At 46.2% G+C, this 27,753-nt stretch overlaps 1 protein-coding gene across 2 annotated transcripts; it reads left to right on the top strand.

Moving 5' to 3' along the window:
* Nucleotides 1–166: 166 nt before the first annotated feature.
* Nucleotides 167–27,753, top strand: GABRD (gamma-aminobutyric acid type A receptor subunit delta). Of its 2 annotated transcripts, none has more exons than XM_048519346.1 (9): nt 167–748; nt 17,993–18,105; nt 18,843–18,910; nt 19,367–19,587; nt 20,278–20,360; nt 22,868–23,005; nt 24,345–24,497; nt 25,425–25,636; nt 26,461–27,753. In XM_048519346.1, the coding sequence occupies exons 1-9, from the start codon at nt 672–674 to the stop codon at nt 26,749–26,751; spliced, it is 1,356 nt and encodes a 451-aa protein (XP_048375303.1). In that variant the 5' UTR covers nt 167–671; the 3' UTR covers nt 26,752–27,753. The 2 variants fall into 2 exon arrangements, with proteins under 2 accessions (XP_048375303.1, XP_048375302.1); XM_048519345.1 differs by having other exon boundaries at nt 24,342–24,497.

Raw genomic sequence — 27,753 nt, 5'->3', positions numbered from 1 at the left:
GGGCGTGAGGGAGAGCAGCGTGCTTCTCCCGCCCGCGGCTGCCACGGCCAGCCCAGTTCCCGGGAACAAGCCACTGGCTGGTGGCGGGGGGGGGGGGTGCTTCTTTTGTCCCCACCCCCTGCCAAGGACCCTCCTCCTCCTCCTCCCCCGTACCCCCCCCCCCGCGCACTTCTTCGCCTGACTCTTTCGCATCGGTTAATCCGAATCGTCTGCGACGCGAGGGCAAGGTGTGTAAACGCGCGGCTCCGCCTCCCCCTTTCGGTTCGCACCAGAGCTGGAATTTCTGAGGGTCTTTCCCGCTCGGCTGGCAGCGGCTAATGTAGCTCCCCCGCCCCGAAGATATTTCTGCCGGCCGAGGGGGGAGCCAGAAGACGCCTCTCCGCCAAGGAACCGCCGGAGGGGGCGGCTGGGGGGGGGTCCCCTCTCTTGTTCCCCCACCCCTGCACCCACCCCGGCCTGACTCCAGCTCCGTAGCTTCCTGGAGGGGGGCCCGGCCGCTCAAGTTGCCTCCCGGTGGCAGAGTCATGCCGCCCCCCGCCCCCCGCCAGCCCAGGAGCCGCCGCTCCCGCCGGATCGGGGCCCTGGGCCGCGTCTGAACGGCGATTCTGCAAGTCGCCCCGGGCCGCCCCTGCGATGTGAGTCCCGCGCCCGGGACCGGCGGCCGCCGAGCGATGGAAGTTCACACCTGGCGGCTGCTGCTGCTGCCTTCGTTGCTGCTGCTCTGCTTCCTGCAGCGCACCTGCGCCAGGTAAGGGCGCGCGCCCCGCCCGAGGGTCCCGGGCGCTGCGTTGGGGAAGGGGGCGGGCGGGTCGGCCCCTCCCCACCTGAACCCCCTCCTGCCCCCCTCCGCTTCCAACTAAGGAGGCGGAAAGTCGTCGCCCCCCCCCCCCACCCCGAGCTTCGCAGCCTTCACTTCTGTACTAAGCAACGGGCACTTTGCCGTCGGTGGCGGGCGAGAGAGTTTTCATAGGACACCCCCCACCCCACCTGCTCCACCTGCCCTTCTTCGCCGCCCCTGCCCTTCTTTTTGCCCGGCTGTCACAAAGCTTGGGATTCGCTTGCAAGCCGAGGTCGCTTCCCGCCCTTCTGGAGCTAGCTTCTGAACGTGTGCAGAGCGCCTCGTTTCACCCCGCGCCCAAATTCTCTCACGTGTGTGCGGGACGACAGGAAAGGGGCCGCGAGGTGACTTTGAACCCCGCCGCTATTGGCAAACGCGCAACCCGATCCTACGCAAAAGTAGGGTCCCCCCTCCCGAGAGTTTGGGGACCTGGGCGCCGCCTGGGAGAAAATTCCTCCAAGGATTTGGGATCTTGGAGGGATTAGGGATCGTTCGGAGGGGTTTTCTCCCAGGCGGCGCCCAGGTCCCCTTGCCTCTTTAAGAGAACATGCGCTATCCGTGGTCCTGAATCCCGCTGACAGACAGGCACCCCCTTCATAGGTCATTTACAAAGAGGGACCCCACCCCCGCCCAGCAGTCCTGCACTGCTTTCCTGGAAGTAAAGCCCCAGGGGGCTCAGTAGGGCTTGCTTCTGAGTAAACCTGGACAGGATTGTTTCAGAGCTTTGTTTTCTAGACTGTTTGCCCCACTAGTTGGGTTGCCCTCTAGCAAAATATGAGTCTCTTTAAGCCACTGGGGTTCTCTTTTTTTTGGCCCCAGGCCACTTACGGGCCCCTTGTGGTCCAAGGGAAGAGGTGTCCCGAGGTGGTTTTGCCATTGCCTGCCTCTACCTAGCAACCCTGAACTATGTTGCTATGTGGGGTCCCCCATCCAAGTACTAACCAGGGCTGACCCTGCTTAGCTTCTGAGGTCAGGCAAGGTCAGGCTAGACCAGGATACCCAAGTCAGGTTTGGCCATTACTACTGGTACCTTTGTGAAAAGATAAAGGCAGTTTCCGTAATCTGTACGTTTGATGTGCTGGATTTTATTCATTTTAAATGTCTGTAAGCCCACCCTTCTCCCAGGCAACAAAGACCCAAGGCTAGATAACAGGTTGAAATCCATATAAATCATAGAAAGTTTAAAACATCAAACTGTTAAATCTGTTAGCAGAAACCTTCTAAACTTTACCTGAATGTAAAGGTAAAGGCAGTTCCCCTGTGCAAGGACCGGGTCATTATTAATCCATGGGAAGCCGTCATGTCATAGATGTTTACTAGGCAGACTATGCTTGCAGGGTGGTTTGCCATTACCTTCCCTAGCCATCTACACTTTACCCCCAGCAAACTGGGTACTCGTTTTACTGGCCTCAGAAGGACAGAAGGCTGAAGCAACCCTGAGCAGACCCATTTGTACCCAACTTCCATCAAGATGGTTCAGGTTGTGAGCAGAGCTGTGATACTGTTGTAGAAGAAGAGTTTGGATTTATACCCCGCCTTTCTCTCCTGTAAGGAGACTCAAGATGGCTTATAAGCTCCTTTCCCTTCCTCTCCCCACAACAGACACCTTGTGAGGGCTGAGAGAGCTCTGAAGAACTATGACTAGCTCAAGGTCACCCAGGAGGAACGTCGGAGTGTGGAAACATGTCTGGTTCACCAGATAAGCCTCCACCACTCAGGTGGAGGAATGGGGAACCAAACACAGTTCTCCAGATTAGAATCCACCTGCTCTTAACTGCTACCCCACAACTTATTACTCTCCTACCTGCACTGTAAGGGCAGCAATAATAAACCTTTATGCCACTTTAGAGAGTCCTCTCATTAGCCCTTTAAAGTTGATTAGCATTATCAGCCCCATATTGCAGAAGGGGAGGGAGAGGCCACGTGTGACTCGCCTGTGGCCTCGTAGGGTGTTCAGAGATGCAATTCAAATTCAGGACTGATTTATAGAGATCGGGGGGGGGGGGCAGGCTGAAAACAGACCGCTTTTTTTCCCAACTCTTGTATATAGCAAGAAAATTTCTGTTTCCAGTTGTTGGCTGTTTCTGGAGAAGCTGTTAACTAGGCAACTGTGTTGTGTCTTTCTTACATGCTGTCATTGGATGGAAATCTGGAGGCAGTGTGGTCTGATTATGGAATGGAAACTGGGGGGGGATGTTCTAAGTTTATTTTATTATATTTTTATTATATTTGTTCCCCCTTCAGGGCCAGTAATTTCCAGCCTCCTAGAGCTTGCAACAGACGGGAAAAGATATGAAGGGTGGTTTGGGTGGGGTGGGGGGGGGAGAGAATTCTATTATTAATTTTCCTATTGTTTGTGGCATTTCAAGACACTAGCAGACTGAGAATTAAATTCCAATGCTGTTTAGCTTGTGTGTGTTTAATGACACAAGTGGTGTGTGTGTGTGTGTGTATCTTTTAGGAATTAACATATGGGTCTCCTTTCCAAAAAATATTCCAAGGTACGGACTGGAGATGATCAGAAATGCAATCTGCTCAAAATACAAACCTTTCAACTTGTCAGCCCAAAGCCATACCTGTGATTTTTATGACTGAGTTTATGAGTAAATTGGTTACCCTATCACGAAAAAAAGAGAGCAAAACCGAGCCGCCCACGGACCAGGTGAAGGCTTTCGCATACAGATGTGAACACGAGCATCGTAGTAAATTAACCAAAAAGCGGAGCCCTTCCCCAGGAAGGTAACATTAGAGGTCCCCATCTATTAAGAGCACATGCAGATGGATGGGGGACTGGGGAAGATGGGAAAATTAAGCGGGGGAGTTGAGCACTTCGTTCTTTCCAACCCACAGCTGTATTATTAGGACGCTGGGGGTGGTGATTTTAATTCCTGATACAAGAGTGGAACTACTGTGCTTTCATTAATGCCTGCTAAATGTTCTATTGGCTCCTGGTGGAAATATTAGAACAGGAACAGCCTGATTAAAGTTTGCGAAAGCCGACTCGGGGACAAAATCTCCTCCCAAATTAAAGAAACTTCTGAGTCTTTTGTGGTGCGAATTCTCTCTTGTTTTGCACCCACGTATACAAAGCCAGCTGTTTCAAATACGGCACTGCCTTATATTTAATCTGCGTTTCTTCTCTATAATATCCCCCTGTTCTCAAAAGGAACGGTAAATATGTCAGCTCGCCAGTACACAAAATCTTTTTCTTCTGTCTCGTCCTCGTGTTTCTTGCCGGGACTGCTGTCAAACAGACTGCTTGTGTGTGGATTTCACAGCTAGAATCATATATCTGTATAGTTCACGATCAATTTTTTTAAAAATCACCTTGGCTTACCATCTAGGCCCCTTGTAAATTGTGCTGGCTGGAATTAGTTGGTAGCTTGTAATATATTGATAAGATGACTAAATGTTTTAAATGTCTGCATTGTTTTATAGCTGTTGTTTGCTGTCCCAAGCTCAAAAGGGGAGGGATGGTAAATCAAAACTAATGGATGAGGAGGAGGAGGAGGTTTAGCTCTGTACTGCTGTATCTTTCTACTTGTCTTGCTAAAATGAGCATGGGTGCTGTTCTTGGGTGTTGAAGTGGGTGCCAGGTTTTTTAATTTGGTTGAAGACTTCAGTGCAAGAGAAGGAAGAATTCCTGTACTTCGGACTGACCAGCTCTATGTTGGGAAATTCCGGGGCATTTGGGGATGGTAGAACCTGGGGGGCAGGGTTTGGGGAGGTGATGGGGGTGTTAGGGGTACTTGCACAGACCCAAAATGGTGGAGCTGTGACAACTAACTGGAGTAACTCCGGTAGCAGCTGAGATTATTTTGGGAGGGAATAAGGCCGTTGCCGGAGGAGTGCCATTTTCAGCTCGGATGTCGTTTTCAACTCGGATGTCAAAGCCGTCTTCTCTTCTCTGAGGTTTGCCTGGATGTGTACAACGCACCATTTGTTGCGTAACTTCATTTCATTACTGGATTAATTGCCTAGTTACTTGGCTACGATCCTGCAATAACACGCTGGTGAGGCCTGGGAGGAACGCAGAGGGAGGAATGCTAGTTCTGCTTCTCTTCTAAAGATGTACTCCATGAAGCTTTGAAAGGAGACTGGCCCAACCTGAAGGCTCTTCCGCTCTTATACGAGACAGAGTGGGCAAACAGCGATCGAGATCCGACTTCCCACTTGGCTGTGAACCTCGCGAGGTGACCTCGGGCCTGTTCCTCACTAATCTACCTCACAGGGTTGCCGTTAAGGGTAAAGAGGATGGTGAAACAAGCTGTAATTTCATGAGTGATAGTAAAGGAGATAGGCCTGTGGGTCCTTCAAAACCCTTCAAAAGTGGCACGGGTAACATCATCTAAGAACAGGGCCTTTTTTGTTATGGCACCTTCTTTTTGGAATACCCTCTTTGCAGTTTTTTGGTGCCAAGTTAAAACTTTTCTAATCAGTCAAACATTTATAGATGGAAGACTGATGCAATGGTTTTACTGTGTAGGTACTGTGTACCTATGTAGGTACTGTCTACCTATGTTTACCATAGGATGTAAGCTATACTCTGTTCCCTATAAAGATGATAATAGATTGCATATTGCTCCACTACAGAACGATTGTCCGCCCAGGTCCTAGTGCCTATCTAGCCCTGCTCTCTGATCTGTTTGAATGTTTGAAAGTAAAAATACAAACCCAACTTGTTTTCAAATACCATGTTCAACAATGGCCAAAATAATGGTTTTGACAAAAGCTGTGAGTAGGAATGAATGATAATTCTCAAATTCATCCAGAACTATATTCTAATGCAGAAGCATACAATTTTCTCAACTGCTGCACCTCAATTAATCGAATTATCATCTTTCTGTGAAACAGAGTATAGTTAAGGTGGTTTTAAAAGGGGACTGAGCAAATTAATGAAGGAGAAGTACATTAGGGGCTGGGATGGCTAAATAGAGCCTCCATTTTCAAAGGCAGTATACCATTGACTATAAGTTGCTGTGTAGCGTAAACAGTATGGGGAAGGTTTGGCTCCCATGTCTTGTTTGTTGGTCTTCCAGGAGAAACGGTGGACTATATGGAACTTTGGCCTGATCCAGCAGTTGGGATGCCCCTTTTAATTTTGGTGCTGAGTCCCTCTTGGTGCTTACTGAGCAAGTGGGATAGTTACCATGCTACCGCCAATGACTTCTTAGTATTTTAATGGTTCTTCTGGTAATCTGATTTTAACACAGCTGTAGTCTGATTGTTTTTAAATAGTATTTTAATGTGGCTTGTCGACTATTTGTATTTTCATCTTCTGGAAGTGGCCTCAGCAATTTTGGCTGAGGGAGCTGTGTAGGAACGCATAACGGAAAATGACATGCATGAGGGCAAGTCGCAACACTTCCCCAAAGGAAAGTGGCATGCAGAATGACCGCTGTGCTTCATTGCGGAGATCTAACGCAACACGTGCATTCTCCCTTGCTTGAAGAATCTCTTGGTTCTGACAAAACCCCTAAGCCTCTTTAAATGTTGGGTTTTGCCACGCAGAGAAGCAGCTAACACACTGATTAAAAGGGTAAAAGGTAAATGTTTATTTGGAACGACATTTAGGATAAGAAAGAGGGGAAGATAACACACTGCTGTCTTGCTAGCTAGGAAGAGTATCTGCTCTAACTTCCGAGAAGAAGCAGGATATTGGACATGAAAGCATCAGTCTAAAGACAAACAAGAGGTGGCACAAAAGGACGGATGGGTCAGTAACCTTACAGCCCTCTCTAGCCGGTCACTTGCCTCCCCCATGGTAGGTCTTCTTCTCAGTTCCCATGCACACTAGATGTTGCTACATCCAACATTAAATACCCCTTTCCTTTCAGGCCCTTGTGCAATACCTCTTGCCTTTGTAGTGCAGTGGTTAAGATGTGTTTCTGCGCTCCTGCATTCCTGCTGGGTGACCTTGGGCTAGTCACAGTTCTTCGGAACTCTCTCAGCCCCACCTACCTCATAAGGTGTCTGTTGTGGGGAGAGGAAAGGGAAGGAACTTGTAAGCCACCTTGAGTCTCCTTACAGGGGAGAAAGGGGGTTTAAATCCAAACTCCTCCTCCTCCTCCTCCTCCTCCTCCTCCTCCTCCTCCTCCTCCTCCTCCTCTTCTTCTTCTTCTTCTTCTTCTTCTTCTTCTTCTTCTTCTTCTTCTTCTTCATTATTCCCAAAGCCTGAGCTAACCTGTCATACACATACCCTTCTCTAGTGAAAAAACCCTACAGGGTCATCATAAATCAGCTGTGACTTGACGGTACGCACATGCGCACGCACGCACGCACGCGCACACACACACACAGACATGCACACAAACCTCACGTTGCAGTTTTGGTCACCCTCCAATCTTCCTGCTTCCCCCCACCCCAATGCTTGGCTGCACGTGGTGGCAAACTGCAAAATTTTCACACTCCACTCTCTCTTCCAGTGACACTCGACATTTGCGCTGCTTGGTTTATAAGGCGTGGGATGGAGGGCAAGGTTTATTCTGTAGCAGCCACTGTTTATTCGATTCATGGTCTTAGTTGAAACACCAGCTTCCTAGTCCTCAGGGGGGTGCAATATCTTATCCAGGACTGCTTTTGAGGAACTGGGAAAAACTGGAAAAGCTCCCAGGACTTATGTTTGACACCCTCAATTGTAATATGGTGACCAATTTCCTCAGTTCTGCATCCAGTTTATTTTTCTGGCTCAAGGAATGTGTTAGGGATTGACGGGAGCCAAAACAGAATGCAGACTGTTGATCCGGAGCTAATTTCCCTAACAGGTGGCCATCCAACTGGTGCAGTAGGGAAATGTATTTCTTAACCTAGACATTTCCCAATGTTTTGCGCACAACCAGGTCTTTATCAGGGGTCCATCTGAAAGAACACATGGGCATTGGGATTTCATTTATTCACACATTTGTACATAGTCTGCTTTACTCCCCAGTCGGGACCCAAAGCGGCATACAACACCATTCTGCATTTGAGTTCACAACAACAATCCAGTGACGTAGGTTAGGTTGGCAGAATGGCTAGTTTGAGGCCATCCAGTGGACTTCCATGTAAGAGGCGGGATTTGAATGTAGGTCTTCTAGATCATAGTCTGCCACCTGAGCCGCTATGTTTATTTATTATTTATTTATGTTATTTATAGCGCATCTTTCTCACCTGAGGCTCAAGGCAGATTAAATCATGCAAGATAGTACAATCCGCCTTGCCCCGCCCACAATATTTTTTTGTCTCCTGGGAGCAGCAGTGGCGTAGTGGCTAAGAGCAGTGGCTAAGAGCAGGTGCACTCTGATCTGGAGGAACCGGGTTTGATTCCCAGCTCTGCCACTTGAGTTGTGGAGGCTTATCTGGGGAATTCAGATTAGCCTGTACACTCCCACACACGCCAGCTGGGTGACCTTGGGCTAGTCACAGCTTCTCGGAGCTCTCTTAGCCCCACCTACCTCACAGGGTGTTTGTTGTGAGGGGGGAAGGGCAAGGAGATTGTAAGCCCCTTTGAGTCTCCTACAGGAGAGAAAGGGGGGATATAAATCCAAACTCTTCTTCTTCTTCTTCTTCTTCTTCCTGGTGCTGAATTTTATGTACCGTTCTGAAATATTATTTTTGGTGTTGCATAAAGAAATGGCTTATAACACGGAGAAATGGCTTGTAACAACAAAGAGAAATTTCAGGAGATGTGCCGTATAGGTCTGTCTGTACTTGGAACCTATCTTTGGGCATTGATGTGTCTGTTTCAACCCAGAGGTGATGATCCAGCTAAGATGTGGTCTCTTAAGGGGAAGCATGCAAATGAGTGCCAAGAAGATCTAACTGTTGGTGCCCATGCAGATTATGCTAATGGGACGTATTTGCATAAGTGTTCTATTTCGAATCATCCTTATTAGTTTGTATGATTCTACCCATTACAGAAAAGGGGTAAGGAGATGCGTGGGTCTCTGAAACCCCATCCTAAAACTCTAGAAATTCTCCCTCGCTTTCCTGCTAAAATATAGCACCGAAGGCTGCTTGCCGATGTGAAAATAGCGTAGGCTATAATGTAATGCAGCCAAAAGGCAGCACTAAAACATAGTACGGCGATTAAAAAAAGCAACAGCCGTGTTCAAATTACGTGCCATTAAAAGAGCCCAGGCTTTTCTCAAGTGCTATCTTAAAACTCAGATACCCAACTGAGCTTTGTAAGGACTTATAAAAAGGGTAGCTTCGCAAGTCTTACAGATATGGAATTAAACGAGGTGCATGCTGCTAGGTGGAGCCCTTTGTGGGACTTTTGCATGTTCTGCCATGTGGCAGGGTTCCAGTTCTCCTGGATGTGTTTACGGCAAGCTGTTAGTCCTCAAGAGTCTGAGGGAAGGGGAGTTTTTTTTTTTATGATGCAAGCCTTTATTGGCATAGAAGGGAAGGGGAGTTTAAGTTGCTCAAGCATTTGAGAGAAACGTAGGAACAGAGGATGGATGTAGAAGAAGAAGAAGAGTTTGGATTTATATCCCCCCTTTCTCTCCTGTAGGAGACTCAAAGGGGCCTACAATCTCCTTGCCCTTCCCCCCTCACAACAAACACCCTGTGAGGTGGGTGGGACTGAGGCCCCTTCCGCACACGCAAAATAATGCGTTTTCAAACCACTTTCACAACTGTTTGCAAGTGGATTTTGCTATTCCGCACAGCTTCAAAGAGCCCTGAAAGCAGTTTGAAAGTGCTTTATTCTGCATGTGCGGAATGAGCCTGAGAGAGCTCCGAAAAGCTGTGACTAGCCCAAGGTCACCCAGCTGGCATGTGTGGGAGTGTATAGGCTAATCTGAATGCCTCAGATAAGCCTCCACAACTCAAGTGGCAGAGCTGGGAATCAAACCCGGAACGTTTCGTTAGGAATGTTTCTAGAAGGTAGGGTTGTTTTTTTTGTAGCTTACAATTCTCTGCTTCTCAACAGCGGTTTCCTTTTTCCTGTTGGTCCCTATATCTAGCTGTGCCAATCTCCAGATAGGGCCTGCCAATTTCCTAGAGTTACAAGTCATCTCCAGATGACAGAGAATGAACTCTGTGGCCCCTTCCGCATGTGCAGAATAATGCACTTTCAATCCACTTTCAACACATTTTGCAGCTGTGTGGATTAGCAAAATCCACTTGCAAACAATTGTGAGAGTGCATTTTTCTGCCTGTGTGGAAGGGACCGGTGGCATTATATACTGCAGAGGTCACTCTCCCTCCCCAAACCCTGCCTTCACCAGGCTCCACTCCTAAATTTTTAATTTTATGTTTAATTTTATTGACCATTTACATTTTTTTATTCCTGTGAGCGGTTGTGCAGGTGGGGCCCCAGTGCGCTGCTTTGCCCCGGGGGCCTATAATGCCCCTAATTCTCCCCTGCCTTGAAAGCCCCTTGCTGGGGTCACCATCAGTTCCTGCAACTTGACAGCACTTTACACTGTACTACATTGGAATGCACTCCCTTCGGAGTGCGGTGGAGTCTCCTTCTTTGGAGGTTTTTAAAGAGAGGGTGAACGGCCATCTGTCAGGAGTGCTTTGATTGTGTGTTCCTGCATTGCAGGGGGTTGGACTGGATGGCCCTCAGGGTCTCTTCCAACTCTATGATTCTATGATTCTATACACACAGAGAAGTATAGAGTCAATGGAAGTCCAGTGGGCAGTGGAAGGCATTTTGTTTCTTCCTCCTTTTGTCAAAGTACACAAGAATGTCTGTTTTTGTCTTGGCGGTGTTGGTGTCTGTGAATACAAAGGAGCCAAGGCATCTCAAACCACTGAACTTCTGTCATCGAAAGCTCTAAAGTTCTCCCAAGAGCCACATTTACGAGAAATAAGAGCTATCTTGTCTTACAGTGTGACAAATTCACTTATCCTTTGTTTTGGGCCGTGTCATGCTTGGCGTTCTCCTTAACTGCCTCCAGCAAACTAGCGTTCTTCAATCAAAGAATAGAAAACTAATCTCTTACATTTTGTTATTCTAGGAATTTGTAAGGTTTTAAAGTTCTTTTGGGGGGGGATATAATTGTCACCCCCCCATTTTTTGAGACACATGGGGTGAGGGAAGGTTTATTAAAGGTGCGAGTAGATACAAGAGGCAGGCCTTACACTGCTGTTTAAAAACCCTTGCAGAATAAAGCAAAGCAAAGACTTTGATGTTCATAAGGTTGCTGTGAATTAAGCTTAATGCTTTTCCAATTACATTTCAAAATATAGAACATATTTACGATGAGCTTCGGTTAAAATGAAGGGCGGCAGATGGAAAGGGGGTGTATATTGGTCGGGATTATCCTGGAGGCCAGAACAGAATAGAATCTATTCTGTGACCCCAGCTTGCCTTCGGAAACGCCACTCCCACACTTGTAGGGCCTTAACTTGTAGGGCCTTAGGTGTGGGGTCAGAACCTGGTGCTTGGGATTTGTTTGCTGGTGTGAAAAGTGTCTGGCTGTTCTCAACTAGAGCGAGGGCCTTTCTGGCCCTGGTCCCAGCCTGGTGGAATGCTCTGTCCAACAAGACCTGGGCCCTGTGGGACTTACAGAGCCAGCGTGGTGTAGTGGTTAAGAGCAGGTGCACTCTAATCTGGAGAACCGGGTGTGATTCCCCGCTCTGCCACTTGAGCTGTGGAGATTTATCTGGTGAACTAGATTAGCTTGTGCTCTCCAACACATGGCAACTGGGTGACCTTGGGCTAGTCGCCTGGGCAGTGCTCCTTTTGAGCTCTCTCAGCCCCTACCTTTCATCCTTTGGACAGGGTGTTTGTTGTGGGGGGAGGGGGAGGGAAAGGAGCTTGTAAGCCCCTTTGAGTTTCCTTACAGGAGAGAAAGGGGGGATATAAATCCAGCCAGCAGCTGCTGCTGCCGCTGCCGCTGCCCCTCCTCCTCCCTCCCTCCTCCCTCCCTCCTCCCCTCTCTTCTTCTTCTTCTTCTTCTTCTTCTTCTTCTTCTTCTTCTTCTTCTTCTTCTTCTTCTTCTTCTTCTTCTTCTTCTTCTTCTTCTTCTTCTTCTGCTCATTTCTAAAGTCAATTGCTACATTAGGACTCCTCAATTGCTTTATGTTCTACAGCTACATTTTATAGTGTGAACTGTGGATGGGATGGTTCGATACAACGGTCATTCCTTTCACTTAATTCACATCTTTTCCTTCCATTCCTGCTGCACCCATAAGCATGTGATTATGCACACGTTTATCTCAAAATTATTTTCTTTGTGGTATTCTCAGTGTTGCACAAGGAAAAGGTTTGCAGGGACCAAATGCAAATTGTATGCATTCCAATTCTGGAATTAATGCTAGCGGTTAGCCTGACGAATTTCTAAACTGGAATTCCAGGGAAGAGGTTAGAAGACAGGGCAGAATTTCAGCGCAATAGAAGAATGGAGCGGGGAAAAGTTTCTCATCCCTGCTTGCAAACTGCAAAGAGCCTGTCCATCTCCTGTGCCAGGAAACAGACCTCTTGGGTGCGGTGTTACGGAACTGGCTATGCACTGAAAATCGTATCCCTTCTTGATAAGGAAAGCGAAGCATGGGATTAAGTTGCTCTGTCAAGGGGCGATAATGCAGACGCCTCCTACCTGAAAACAGGTGGATGGGAAAGACTTAGAATCCGGGCCAGCAGACAAGAAAACCCGACAACGGGATTTACATTTTATAATCCGGTTGGTAAAGAAGTAAACCCGCTTTAGCCGATTCAGCAGTTCTGCTCATTGCTTTGGGTTTAGAAAGGCTATGTAAGAGGAACGGATTTGCTTGTTAAAATCAAGAGCCTTTAATGATGTGTGTGTCGGGGAGAGTATTTATTGTTTCGCCTGTACCTCACAATAAACAAAGGCCAAAGTTACTTGTAGAGAAGCCAGACGGGGAACAGTTGATGATTTCTCTTATGTAATATTCTATTTATAGAGTTTTTCTCTCTCGGTCTCCCCCCACCCTCCACTTACTCGGCATTCGTGAGGTATAGCAGGGGTCTGCAGTGTCGTGCCCATGATGGGCATCATGGTGCCCGTTGACAACTTTTGTGGTGCCCGCCAAAGAAGTTGGTGTGACCAAGTAGAGCTTTTGGCCGGCAAGGCTTTTGGTTGACTATTGGATACTTTTTTTTGGCTGTGCAGATGTTTAAAAAATGTTGCTTTGCAAACAGCTGCCACCACAGCACAAAAGATCTTCACTGTGTGACTGGAGTTCAGCCAGGGCAGCCATTTTGTAACTTGCTCCGCCTCTTGAAGCAGCCATCTTGTGGCAGCCATGTTGTCCTTGACCCCCCCCCCCCAATAGCTTGTCAGAATTCCAGAGGTGCCTCAAGACTCTGAAAGAACTGCTGATCTCTGGGGACTCAACTTGATACTTAGGAACTGTTTTAGACTGCTGTTTGTTTGTGGTTTTAGTCAATTAAAAAGAATTCTTTTTTAATGTTTGTTTCACGATTCATTTTAATTTCTGTAATTGATTCCAAGCTTTCTTTTTTTTTGGACAGGAAGCATTTTGCATTTGGGTGTTGTTAAAGCACATTAAGTCACTCTTACAAAAAAGAAAAAAAAGGCTTCCAGGGATATCCGAAGACAGCCAATTAAATTTGCAGAAATGTATAGACCATTTATTGAATGGGTTTTAGATCAACACGTGCCATGGATTGCATTTACAGTTGCTTCCAACAGTTTAATATTGACTTTTGTATTCATTGCTGCCTACACATCATTAGTGGATTGTTTATTTCCTTATGTCAATCATACCCCATTTTTCTCCCTGGTGGGGAAACCAAAATGGCTTCTATTCTTCTCCTCTCCTCCACTTTATTTTCAAAACAGCCCTGTAAGAGATGTTAGGCCGAGAATGTGCGACTGGTCTGGGGTCAGCCAGCAACCTTCCACGGCAGAGTGCGGAATCTGAACTGGGCTCTTCCAGATCCTAGTTTGACTCACTAACCAGTATGCCGCACTGCTTGTTTAAGAGTTGTGCTCAGCCATGTAGTTCCTCCAATGGAAAAACTTCCATGTAGTTCCTCCAATGGAAAAAAAATCTATTTTCTGTAGAGAGGATGGCGATTTCTGCCTATTGTTCCTCCCGCTGCAGTCCTATATGCCATTCCTACAAATCGGCCAACTTTCTGGATCAAACTTCCAGGTGGAAGGTTGTTGGTGATGCTGCATGGTGAAGCAAAGAAGTCCAGCTCTGCATGGATTCTGCCCCGTCCTCACAACAGAGGTTCTGCCCCGTCCTCACAACAACATCCAGCAGTGGCTTAGTGGTTGAGAACAGGTGTACTCTAATCTGGAGGAACCGGGTTTGATTCCCTACTCTGCCTCCTGAGCTGTGGAGGCTTATCTGAGGAATTCAGATTAGCCTGTGCACTCCAGCACACGCCAGCTGGGTGACCTTGGGCTAGTCACAGTTCTTCGGAGCTCTCTCAGTCCCACCTATCTCACAGGGTGTTTGTTGTGAGGGGAGAAGGGAAAGGATCTTGTAAGTCCCTTTGAGTCTCCTACAGGAGAGAAAGGGGGGATATAAATCCAACTCTTCTTCCTCTTCTTCCTCTTCCTATTCTTTTTCTCCTCCTCCTCCTCCTGCTCCTGCTCCTCCTCCTCCTCCTCCTCCTCCTCCTCCTTCTTCTAAATTACATGAACTAATGTGGTTTAGCTGTTGGATAACGGGAGTGCCTCAGCTTCTCCCAAGATGTTCTATCTTTGACGGTTCTGCTAGCATTGGCTAATGATGCTGATTACTCGATTAATGATAATGACTACTGGAAACGAACATCCACAAAGCACGATCCCAAGTCACCGTGTGCATTTTGAATCAAGCACATGTGCTCGAGCTCACGACAGCCCCTGGTCTTGTACCTTCCAGGGCAAATGACGCACTCTCCGCCGCTTAGTTTTGGAAAGGAACGCGGGAGCTGGATTTATGTGTTAAATGCAAACACCGCCTTGGACTTATGCCTCGTTTTTGGGTCAATGTCACTTTGGGAAGGAAAAAAAAATTATCTCGGAAAGTTATGTAAGTCCTAAGGCAGGCAATGTTTGTGGTATATTAGACTACAGCCTTTCATCAATATTTAACAAGATTTCTCCTCTCCTACCAGTAGTATTTCTTTTCAAGCTCTGTGCTCATTTCTGAGCCTGGTGGGAGCTGCTGTGCGAGAGTTGCAGGCGCCTCCACGAACATGTTTTGTGCATGTCTCCCCTCGCCCTGGCATTTAGATCATTGCCAGCTTTGAGGCCGAGTGTCATGCTTTGCCCAGGTGTCAAGTAAAATATTGTAAACAGTACTTGTTATGGTAACCAAATTGTAACCAAACAATGCACTGTGAATGGATCAGTCTATAAGTGTTACTTTGTTATATGTACATAGTCTCTTTCTCAGTGTAAGTAAAGGTTCTTTTGTTTATGATTTCTGAGGTTAAAAGGATGGTCTTGACCGAAACAACAGCTTTTATTTTAAAGTGGCACAAAGCTACATTCTGCTCTTTACTCTGCCAACAGGATCATATAGAGATGTACCTGTTGACCAATTGTCCTTCTCCCAGCCATTTTGAGTAGAAGGCTTACACAGAATCCACTGTCAGCCTGTTTGAAACCAATGGGTTTTGGCTGAAGTAATTCTGCATAAGATAACTCAGTTACCTTTTTCATTTGGCTTGCTTCTGAAAGATTTCCCGTCCTTTTTTTTTTAAGTGTGTGTGGGGTTTTTTGGTTTTTTTTGCTAACGTTCCTTGAAAACAATCTATTTTAAATAGTTTCAAAGAAACTATTTATCGACTGCGTGGTAGATTTGGTGGCTGTTTTGAGGCTTTTAGGGATAACGTCTTGAGTAATTTGCTTACTGCTGCCTTATGTTTTTTATTGCACAAATTGTCTGTCTTTAAATGTTTATTGCGCTTGTAATAGTATTTATATTGGCCATCTTTGGGTACCATATCTGTAGAAAGCATGAACTACCTCATTAACAACTGTAAACAATGGGGTGTTGTGTGGTTTCTGGGTTGTATGGCCGTGTTCTTGTAGTATTTTCTCCTGCTACTAGAACATGGCCATACAGCCTGGAAACCGCACAACACCTCAGTGATTCCGGCCGTGAAAGTCTTCGACAACTGTAAACAGTGTGCTGTCAAAACAAAACCTACTGTGGTCATTGAACTTCTGTGTCACTGAATGCTATTTGTGTTCTTCCTTGGTTACCATGGCCTGGCACCAGCCACTGGCTAGGTTGGGTGTTTCTTGGGGCTTTGGCACCGACCCAGGGCCTTCTGGTCCAACAGTTAAGCTTGCCCAGGCTTGAACAATGGCCCCAAAATGCAGGTTTTGTGATCCATTTTCAGGGCAGCAAGCGGAAAGTTCGAGGCCATCCACCACCTTATTCTTGGAAGCACATCAGCTTTAGAACTCGAGGGCATTCGGTGAAGCTAGTGGGCAGTAGACTCAGAATAGACAAAAGGACTTACTTCTTTACGCAGCATGCAATTAAAATGTGGATTTGGCTGCCAGAGAATGTAGTGATGGCTGCAGGCATAGTCAGCTTTAAAAGGGAATTAGATTCACAGTGGAGAAGTCTATCAGTGGCTAATAGCCATGGTGACTAAAGAGAACCTCTGTGGCCCCTTCCGCACATGCAGAATACTGCACTTTCAATCCACTTTCACTATTGTTTGCAAGTGGATTTTGCTATTCCGCATAGTAAAATCCAGCTGCATCGAAAGTGGATTGAAAGTGCATTATTCTGCATGTACGGAAGGGGCCTATGTTCAGAGGCAAGCAAACCTTTGAGTACCAGTGTGGGAAACAACATCAGGAGAAGGCCTTGACCTTTTAGGCCTGTTGTTGGTCCTTCAGAGGAACTGATTGGCCACTGTATGAAACAGGATTCTGGACTAGATGGACTACTAATATGATTCAGTAGGGCTCTTCTTATGTTCCTGGATGGTAGTTCTTTGCAGCTTGCAATCCACTCTTTGAAGCAGGTTGACTTTCAAACATGCAGCTGTCACCCTAGAAGCTGGGTTCATTTGATACACTCTTTAAAAAAATTATTGAAAAGTTAAAAAAAAATACAAAAACATAGTCTGATACCATGTTTCCCCGAAAATAAGACAGTGTCTTGTATTAATTTTTGCTCCCAAAGATGCGCTATGTCTTATTTTCAGGCGATGTCTTATTTTTCTGTGTTCTGTTTGCTGGGCATGCTCCCAAACAAAAACTTTGCTACGTCTTACTTTTGGGGGATGCCTTATATTTTGCACTTCAGCATTCAGGGGATGTCTTATATTCAGGGAAACAGGGTATTATATAAAGAAGTGAAACAGTGATAAAGGAGTCTTCTCTTTTGTTACAAGAATTTCTGGTTGTACATTTTTAGATGGAGTGAGTGTGATTCATTATCCATAACAGAAAAACATAGCATAGTAATTATTGAATTGGTAGATTAGAAGAAAGAAGATACAGATACTGTAGCAGTGGATCCCAAACTTTTCTATAAGTGCCCAGATCATTACTATAAAGAAGAGTTGTTCGTCTGTCTGCAAACCTGTGTTGAATTGTCTGGAGCCATTCTTCAGTTATTTGATACACTCTTAATAATGGAGTCACCCCCCAGATCCGATCTTTTGAGGAAAAGGCGTTGACTTAATCATGTGGATGTAGTTCCAGGTGGATGGGTTTTCAATTACATTTTGGCACAATGAGAAGGATAAATCAATTCGTTTTTACCACTTTAGTGGGGGGGCACCCCTTTTATAGGCAGTCACCCTGACCATGTGCCTGAGCAGTATTATGAGCCCAGCTCAGTGGCTAAGGTGAGCCAAGGTTACAGTCTGCATCAAAGAACTCCTTCAAGGGTAAATGACTTGGAGTTTAGATGAACCATAAATCAGGAAGTTTTTGATGCATATCTTTAGTGGGCCACAAAAGCTCTAAGTGTCCTTGGATGAAACGATCCCCAACAGTGTAGGAATCGTTGGCTCTGTCCATTCAGAAAGATAAATATAATGTTTCGTAGTTTGCATTGGAGGTGCCACATGTCTGAAATATATTTTTCTAAGGTTGCTTGCAGTTAATTCCAGCAAAGTTCATGCGGTTATCGGTAATTCTTAAATAAACCTGTGTTCAACAAGAGAGGTAAAAGCTTGGTTGGATATATGCGAAGCTGTTTTCTGAAACGTTTATCTCCCTTTTAACAACACCTCTTTCTTTAAAAAAAATACAGTGCCATGAATGACATTGGAGATTATATCGGCTCAAACATAGAAATATCTTGGTTGCCCAACTTGGATGACTTGATGAAAGGGTATGCACGGAACTTCAGGCCTGGGATTGGAGGTACGAATGTGCTGCATCTGCCAGGCATGGTACAGTGATCGGGGGGGGGGGGGGGTTACTAGTGAGTGTGGTTAGAATAATAGAATCATAGAGTTGGAAGAGACCCCAAGGACCATCAAGTCCAACCCCCTGCCATGCAGGAACACACAATCAAAGCACTCCTGTCAGATGGCCATCCAGCCTCTCTTTAAAAACCTCCAAAGAAGGAGACTCCACCACACTCTGAGGTAGTGCATTCCACTGTCGAACAACCCTTTAGGTGGAATCTCTTTTCCTTCACCTGAACCCACTACTCCTGGTCCTAGTCTCTGGAGCAGCAGAAAACAAGCTTGCTCCCTCACCAACATGACCTATGTCTGTTTGGTACCACTTCAAGACAAGACTGGATGCTCCTCAATGTCAAACATTTCAACTGAACAGAAAACTGGAGTTCAGGGAGAAGGGCAGGTGTAATCCTCTCCCCCTCAATTCCTAGTTTCCCTTATGTAAGAAATGCCTCTTCCTAAAAGATGATGTCTGTTGCGATACCCATGTCTACCTTAGAAACAGTAATGCCCTTCTTGTTTTACTCCTATGAAAATGTTCATAGATTGGATGTGTGCAAATTGCATTGATAGATTCATAGCAGTGCTTTAATTGGATGACTGCCTTAATGTTTGCGCCAACTTGCAGAGATGCGAGCGTTGCCGCCACTTCTGGCAAGCTTCCCCTTGAATGGTCTTCCGTCTCTTTCCCAGGTCCACCCGTTAACGTTGCTCTGGCTATCGAGGTGGCCAGCATCGACCACATCTCCGAAGTCAACATGGTAAGTTGCGCATGGAACAAAACCGTTCGCAACGCCAGGGCAAACATTTTGCTGCGGGAAAGTGGACTATCAAGAGGTAACCGGGTACGGCAGTGAACAAGACACAAGTCCCTTCCACACATGCAGAATAATGCACTTTCAATCCACGTTCAAAGCACTTTGCAGCTGGATTTTACAGTGCGGGATAGCAAAATCCACTTGCAAACAATTGTGAAAGTGGATTGAAAGTGCATTATTCTGCCCGTGCGGAAGGGGCCTTTCTGACACTCCTGCTCTGCTCAGCCACATGCTGGTTTTGAGGCACTCCGTCATTGATGTCTCACATGAGATCTGAAAGAATTCTGCCCTGTCGCTCCCGGGCAGGAAGTTTTCAAAAATGGCTTGGTGCGGTTCTCTGGATTCACCCTCTCTTTCGAAGTTAAGTTCTAAACCTGCCCTGGTGATTCCCGTCCTCAGGAATACACGATGACTGTCTTCTTGCATCAAAGCTGGCGAGATGACCGCCTGTCATACAACCACACGAACGAAACCCTGGGCTTGGACAGCCGCTTTGTAGACAAGCTGTGGCTCCCCGATACATTCATTGTCAATGCCAAGTCCGCCTGGTTTCACGACGTCACTGTGGAGAACAAGCTCATTCGGTTGCAGCCTGACGGGGTCATTTTATACAGCATCAGGTAAAATGAAAATGTCACACCAGAGGTGAATCTAGGGAAAATGTAGCATGGTGCAAAAATCTGAGTTTTCTGCGTGCCCCGCCCCCCATATGGGAGGCTGCCCTCCCCCACCACGACCAAACAACGTTTCTTTGACCAGGTCTTGAAGTCAGTGTATGGACCTGGGGGGAATGAGGAGGGGTGTGCAGGAGATTTTCCACACCCCCCATAACTTAATGGCTGCAACCCGGGGACATTTGACCTCATATGTCCCCCTGGGTGGTACGCCCCTGCTTCACACCGCAGTACTTCCCACAATAGCCGACGACCATAACGTTGCAGATTATCTTCCCTGGTTGGCTCAACTCTGAATGAACCCATACATTTATGAGCTTTCTCAATGAACGTTCACGCGGAAAAGTATTTCCAGGAGTTCTGACCTGGCTCGTAATGTTGGCATGTGTACGCGGACAATATTGAATAGCTAGGGGGCTGCCACTGACAAGACCCTGTCAATCTCAGTCAGTGGGACAGTTTCTACGAGAACAGGTGGTCCATGAGAGATTCTGATCGCAGAACATACTGGGGTTTTAAAGATCAAAACCCAGACTTCGAAGCAAACCGTTCACTGTGTAGTTCCTTAACTATATGTGAAATGTCTAGGCAGGATTGCAATTCACAGGGGATTTTTTGTGTCCTCTTTGTGGGTAGGGTTACATCGACTGTGGCCTGTGACATGGACCTTACCAAATATCCCATGGACGAACAAGAGTGCATGCTGGATTTGGAGAGCTGTGAGTTGAACCCAGAGAAGTTTATAAATGAGAGGTGGCCTTCAGCTGTGGTGGTCAAGTCCTGGAGGTGCATATCTGTGGAGAATGAACAAGGAAACATCCTGCCAGGGCTTGCAGAGTGTCACATCTGGCCAACCACTGGATGGGTTTGTTAGAGATATTAGAGAACTGTCCAAACAGCGGCATCTCGGTCCTCTCGAACTGAGGGCTCCTACTGGCCCAGGATGCTCGTAGCAATTTGGTCAAACTATCAAAATCCTCAGTCTAATGGGCCCTCCAGGGCAGATGGTTAACTACAAAGTGAAGAAGAGGAGTGTGGATTTATACCCTGCTATCTTCTACCTTCAAAGAATCTCAAAGTGGTTTAGAATCACCTTCCCTTCCTGTCCCCACAACAGATACCTTGTGAGGTAGGTGGGGCTGAGAGAGTTCAGAGAGAACTATGACCCAACCTAAGGTCTCCCAGCAGGCTTCATGGGAGGACAGGAGAAACAAACCTGGTTCACCAGATTAGAGTCTGCCACTTATGTGGGGAGGAGTGGGGAATCGAACCGAGTTTTCTCCCAATTAGAGTCCACAGCTCTTACCAGTGGTGGCGAACCTTTGGCACTCCAGATGTTATGGACTACAATTCCCTTCAGCCCCTGCCAGCACGGCCAATTGGCCATGTTGGCAGGGGTTGATGGGAATTGTAGTCCATAACATCTGGAGTGCCAAAGGTTTGCCACCATGGTACTACACTATGCTGGCTCTTGGGAATGAATCAGGATTCTGGACTGCTAGTCTTGTTCCAGAGAGCTCTAATCACCTTATAATTTTGACCTTAGAACAACAGGCATCTATTTGGGGGCGGGGCAAGGGTTAAATATTGTATCCTGTTTTTAACTATTTAAAATGTTTTTAACTGGCTGCTGCGGATGGTGGACTCTCTGGCACTGTCCCCTGCTGAGGTCCTTCCCAAACCCAATCCTCTCCAAGCTCCGCCCCCAAAATCTCCAGGAATTTTCCAGCCTGACCCTGGCAACCCCGAAGGCAGCTTCATGCGTTTTTGGCACACGTCTCCTTTCCCCTTCTAACACAGGCAGGCACACACTGGCATAAAAACATCTGGCGCCCCTCATTTTTCTCAGCTTAGCTCTCCAAAGGCTTCTCAAATCAGGTCTCTGTGCTGGGCTCGGAAAGCGCCGGTCAGCTTTGCATGCTGGCAAGAGGTTTTGCTGCGGCCGCCTCCTCGTCTTCCTCCTCGTCCTCCTCCTCCTCTTGTTTCATTTTTAGCCCTGGCTGTTTTTCTAGGCAATTAAGCACCATACATTTTTATCCTGTCAAATATAGCAATGTGCTGCGGGTTGTTTTTTTTTAAAACTTACGCAATCAGCAAATGCCACAGCAACTAACAATGAGATAATCATTTACTCTGCCGGCAAGATTTTTTTTTTTTTTTGGTAAAGGACCGGGTTCTTAATTTAATTTGAGGGTTGTGATTCCAAGGCAGTAAACATTACTAGACGTAAAGCCTTTCCAGTAATACAGTAATCTTTTTTTTTAAAAAAAAGGGCAAAGGAAATCTTTTCTTTTTTGATATAGGAAATAGACAGATGAGTTTAATGCTTACACGAGTATCCTGCAGTTGGTGGTATCGTGGTTAAGACCTTTATCTGGTGAACCGGGTGTGTTTCCCCACTCCTACACTTGAAGCCCGTTGGGTGACCCTGGGCCAGTCACTGCCTCACCTACCTCACAAGGTGGTTGTTGTGGGGAGGGCAAGGGAAAGGAGTTTGCAAGCTGCTTTGAGATTCCTCCTAGGAGAGAAAAAGTGGGTATCAATCCAAACTCTTCTTCTTCTAGTGCAGAAAATCCACAAAATGAGGCCAAATGTGAAATAAAGCTTCCTGTTATCTTTCCAGGCCAGCTTCTAGTCCTCAGGGATGTCTAGATGTGTTGTAAAGTATGTAGCAAAGCCATTGCAGAAAAGTTGATGCTCTGGGATTTCTGCTTCTGAGAAGGGCTCATTCCTCACATGCAGAATAATGCACTTTCAAACTGCTTTCAGTGCTCTTTGAAGCGGTGCAGAATAGCAAAATTCACTTGCAAACAGTTGTGAAAGTGGTTTGAAAATGCATTATTTTGCGTGTGCGGAAGGGGCCAAGGTGGGTTTTCTGTGCCCTGCATCCTTCCGCACTTGCTGAATAATGCGCTTTCAATTCACTTTCACAACTGTTTGCAAGTGGATTTTGATATTCAGCATAGCAGCAAAGTGCATTGAAAGTGGATTGAAAGTGCACTATTTGGCATGTGCAGAAAGGGTCTAACAGGGTGGTTTGCCATTGCCTTCCTCTGCATAGTCACCCTGCTATTCTGTGGTGATCTTTCCTCCAAGTACTAGCCAGGACTGACCCTGCTTAGCTTCTGAGATCCAACCAGTTCAGGCTGGCCTGGGCCTTCCGAGGCACCTCTTTCGATCTCTTCTCTCTCCTCGAGTCCCCGTATTCACTCATTTTCTTTTGCAGATGGCTACTCCTCAGAGGATATCGTCTACCACTGGTCGGAAAACCAGGACCAGATCCATGGGCTGGACAAGCTGCAGCTGGCTCAGTTCACAATCACCAGTTACCGCTTCACTAGGGAAGTCATGAACTTCAAATCCGGTAAAGGAAGTAGTCAACAATGGGATTGTTGAAGGCTTTTCCAGGCGGAATCATCTGGCTGATGTGGGTTTTCTGGGTTGTGGGGCCATGGTCTGGTAGCTTTTGCTCCTAATGTTTTGCCAATATCTGTGGCTGGCTCCAGTAGTGTAAAATGCCAGGAAAGCCTTCTGCCTTTTGTTTTCAGAGCATCATTTGTAACGAGACTGTAAAACGCTGATCAGAGCTCTCTAGTGGCCCAACCTGTGCTACAACAAGCCAACACTGAAGGGATGGTTTTATAAATGAATCTGAAAGATGTCTGAACTTTAGCCAGCTCTCTAGTTTCCTGACTATATCACTGGCTAGAATTCTTCCTAGGCCCCTTCCGCACAAGCAAAATAATGCGTTTTCAAACCACTTTCACAACTGTTTGCAAGTGGATTTTGCTATTCCGCACAGCTTCAAAGAGCACTGAAAGCAGTTTGAAAGTGCATTATTCTGCATGTGCGGAATGAGTCCTAGTGTTATATAAAGTACAAAACTGCTTACACAGACATTGGGACCAGAAATGGAGTCAAATCCTAATATCATAGAAAAATAAGAGGGCAAGAGAATAGATTTAGGTGAAGTGAAAGTCACCTCAACCAGAAATGATTGCCTCAAATTGTTTTACTCATGGTAGAGAGAAGATAAATGACTTCTTGTAACCATTAAGCTAAAGAAAAGATTTAAATAAAATTGTAATTTGTTCAGATTAATCTGGGATCCCGCACCAGTAACTTAGGAGGGTTTTTTCCTCAGGACCCCATAGACCAGTGGTTCTCAACCTTCCTAATGCCACAACCCTTTAATACAGTTCCTCATGTTGTGGTGAACCCCAACCCCAACATTTATCCATTTTACAGATGGAGAACACTGATGCAGAGAGTCTTAGGCGACCCCTGTGAAAGGGTCATTCAACCCCCAAAGGGGTCCCGACCCCCAGGTTGAGAACCACTGCCATAGACATTCGAAACCGCTTTAGAGCTCAGATGCAATACTTTTGGAGAAATTTAAAAAGGGATTAGAAATTAAATTCCTGTTGGCATCGATATACACCTTGGAAAGAAAGGAAGAAATAAACAATATTTTGTGCAAATCATATTTATTGACAAAGGAAAAAAAGTGTGGTCATCACAGAACCATTTCTCTCTGACTGGGATCCTGAAAAAGCACCGCCAGGCAGAGTAGACAACTCCAAGCCACGTAGACCCGTAGGCGCTCAAAGGCATCTGTGTATATTCACTTAATTTGTTCGTTCGGATCGATTGGTTCTGATTTGTACTCTTTTTCTCTACTCCCTCCCCCTTTCATTTAGCAGGGCAATTTCCCCGTCTGAGCCTTCACTTCCACCTGCGCCGCAATCGGGGTGTTTACATAATCCAATCCTATGTGCCTTCCATCCTGTTGGTTGCCATGTCGTGGGTTTCTTTTTGGATCAGCCAATCAGCTGTGCCTGCCCGAGTCTCACTAGGTAAAATGAGATCCTACGTTGTCTTGGGACTCTTGCAGGACTAGAGCCGTGGTTACAGTCCACAGAGGTGACTTTTACTCCTGTCACCAGCATCGACTGTTCTTTCGGTCAAGTGGTTGAAGAAAAGACACACCCTACAAGGAAGGGCGTTCTCTAAAACCATTTTCAATATCAGGAAGGATATTGACAAGCTGGAACAAGGGCAACCAAAATGGTAAAAGGTCTGGGGTCCATGCCCTACGAGGAGAGACTTAGGGAGCTGGGGATGTTTAGTTTGGTGAAGAGAAGGTTAAGAGGTGACATGATAGCCATGTTTAGATATTTGAAGGGATGTCGTGTTGGTGAGGGAGCAAGCTTGTTTTCTGCTGCTCCAGAGACTAGGGCCAGGAGTCATGGGCTCAAGGTGAAGGAAAAGAGATTCCACCTAAACATCAGGAAAAACTTCCTGACAGGAAGGGCTACTTGACAGTACTTGAATGCACTACCTCGGAGTGTGGTGGAGTCTCCTTCTTTGGAGGTTTTTAAAGAGAGGCTGGATGGCTACCTGTCAGGAATGATTTGATTATGAGTTCCTGCACTGCAGGGGGTTGGACTGGATGGCCCTTGGGGTCTCTTCCAACTCTATGATTCTATGATTCTGTGATTTGATTAATTTTATTTACTTTATTTATATCCCATCTTTCTCCCCGGTGGGTACCCAAAGCAACTTCCTGTTGTTCTCCTTTCTTCGATTTGATCCCTACAACAACCCTGTGATCAGCTTATCCAAATAATGCAAATAAGTATGGCTTAATTAAATTAGATGAGATTGGGAACAGAAGGTGATAAAACACTGCTAAAAATTGGAACAGGAGCAATTTGTACAGTGAGGGTGGCGTTAAGTGCGATATTCAAAAGGGAATGTTTTAATTCCTTTGCTCCTTCCAGGAATAACTACCGTCCTCACCATGACGACGTTGATGGTGAGTGCCCGCTCTTCTCTGCCACGGGCATCGGCCATCAAGGCCCTAGATGTCTACTTCTGGATTTGCTACGTGTTTGTCTTTGCTGCGTTGGTCGAATATGCATTTGCCCACTTCAATGCTGACTACATGAAAAAGCAGAAAGACAAACTGAGGAGCAGCCGGCAAGCCGGAGAGGTCAGTAGGGGGGTTCCCTTGTCTTTGAAATCTTGTACGGGGCTGCTCTTTCTGTGCCAGCCAACTGTTGGATTGATTCACAGAAGTCAGGGCTGATGTCAGCATAATGTAAGGTAGGGCAGCTGGCGGGACCTGTTCAGCATCATTTAAGGATTTCAGGTGATACACGGTGGGCCCACTTTCAGGCTGTGTTCTTTTTTGTGTGGGTTTTCTAAAATATTCCAAGTTTTATGTTATGGAGCTAGACCAATATAACAATTCTATGCTATATTGCTAGCATTCATGCTGGCAGTATAGCACTGAATTGCTGAATCGGTCTAGCACTAAAGCGCAAAAATTAGACCATTCCATACAAAAAAGCCAGAAAGGAAAAAAACATGTTGCAAGAAAAGGCAAGCCGGGGTGGCACTTTTGGAAGTGTGTCAGACATTTCCAACACCACACAACAGCGATTGAGAAGTGCAAAGAAAACCTGAAAACAAAATAAATTAACTCTCCTGCCCCACAAAACACCCAAATGACTTAGCCCTACTTTGCGAATGGGACCAAAGTGACTTTGAACAAAAAGGTAAAAAATTAAAAATCTGTTAGTAGCTGCGAGCAAATTGTTTGCGTTTGAAATGACACACACAAAAAAACCTATTAGCTCAAGCAAATTATAAAGGCTGTTTAAAAGGAGTCTGTTCTTGATCACCTCTATCCTGTAAAAGGTAAATCGGATATCAAATCATTGGATGGTCGGAAGATCCCTAGCTTTGCACCTTTGTTGAACTGAAGCATCCCAATCAGACTCTCCTCATTAGTTCTTCTGTTTCCCTTTTCAGGTCAACGTAAAGAACGCCATTGTTATGTTCTCCCTTTCGATCGCTGGGGTCAACCAGGAACTTGCTGTTTCCAACAGGCACCATAGAGTCCCCCCAAACCAGCCCGGTTCGGTGGAAGTAGAAACGGGAGAGACCAAGAAGGGACAGGAGGAGAAATCAGAGAAGAAGAGCGGCCTGAAGTCTCTCTTTAAACCCATTGATGCTGACACCATTGACATCTATGCCCGAGCGGTTTTCCCAGCAGCCTTTGCAGCTGTCAACGTCATCTATTGGGTTGCTTACACCATGTGAAGGCCCATAACAGAAGCCAGATGTGTTCCAGAGAACTGAGGAGATCCCAAGGAGGACTTGCTGTGGACCTCCCTGGAGGCCACCTCTTGCCGCTGCACGTTCCAAAGCCAGCAGGGGATTTTCACGAAGACAAAAACCATTGAATTTTCTCTGCCTCCTCTCTGTCACTGACATTGACTTCCTGGTAAAACCAAGCAGGTGACAAAAGAATTGGTTTCTGCACATTTGGTTGGTTAGTCGACGTTCTCCTCTTTGGCCTCTGAGGAAAAGCCAAACATCCCTGTCTTCCCAAGTTGGGCGCAAAATGAATAATCATCCAAACAGTTACTTCCACCTGCCGAGACGTTGCAGCCTAATTCCATGCAAGAGTTGGACATTTTGCCTTCTCAATTGATAGCTTGCAGTTTGAAGGATGTCGCCTCCAACCCAGGAGCAAGGAGAAATCATGAGAATAGGTGGAGCCAAAGAAGTCTTGGATGCAGTGGGGCGGAGCCAGGCAAATTGTGGGTGGGGCCAGGACAAACTTTTTTTTTGGCTGAAACTCAGAGCAGGCGTAGGAGCAAGGAAAGGATAGAGACATCTTTATGGATGGTGGACAGGACTTTGCCACTCAAGTTTTATAGGTTTCTGAACCTCTGGTTCCCATTATGAATTTTGCTGCTTGGGCTAGTACACTTTTGGATAGCTGGCAGCCCATCTCTTCACGGTTCTGAGAATCTTCTCTATTTTTGGCAGCTTGGGAGTTTTCTTTTCTCTTTACCACTCTTTTTTTGACCTCTCCATACTGTGGCTAGCAGCTGTTCAGCTGTGGCCAGCCATTTTCAACTGGGAGGGGAAGACATATAGGGAACATGTCAGATTAAAGTTTTCTAGTAATGAAATTCAGGCAACACTAATAATTTTTTTAAATCAATAATTTGTCTTGGATAAAACATTTCGGGGAGGGAACCTTTTCAACGAGCTGCTTTCTGTCTCAGCATGAAATAAAATCTATGACACAAA

Source organism: Sphaerodactylus townsendi, linkage group LG16 (assembly GCF_021028975.2).
Source record: "Sphaerodactylus townsendi isolate TG3544 linkage group LG16, MPM_Stown_v2.3, whole genome shotgun sequence".
NCBI classification, from domain to species: Eukaryota; Metazoa; Chordata; class Lepidosauria; order Squamata; family Sphaerodactylidae; genus Sphaerodactylus; species Sphaerodactylus townsendi.
The sequence above is the reverse complement of the archived record's forward strand: the minus strand, read 5'-3'. Positions and strand labels throughout refer to the sequence as shown.

Coding starts and splice junctions, on each gene's coding strand:
- GABRD (XM_048519345.1), top strand. CDS start 672: ATGGAAGTTCACACCTGGCGGCTGCTGCTGCTGCCTTCGTTGCTGCTG. Junction 749..17,992: donor CTGCAGCGCACCTGCGCCAG/GTAAGGGCGCGC, acceptor AAAAAAATACAG/TGCCATGAATGACATTGGAG. Junction 24,498..25,424: donor GCCTGCCCGAGTCTCACTAG/GTAAAATGAGAT, acceptor TGCTCCTTCCAG/GAATAACTACCGTCCTCACC.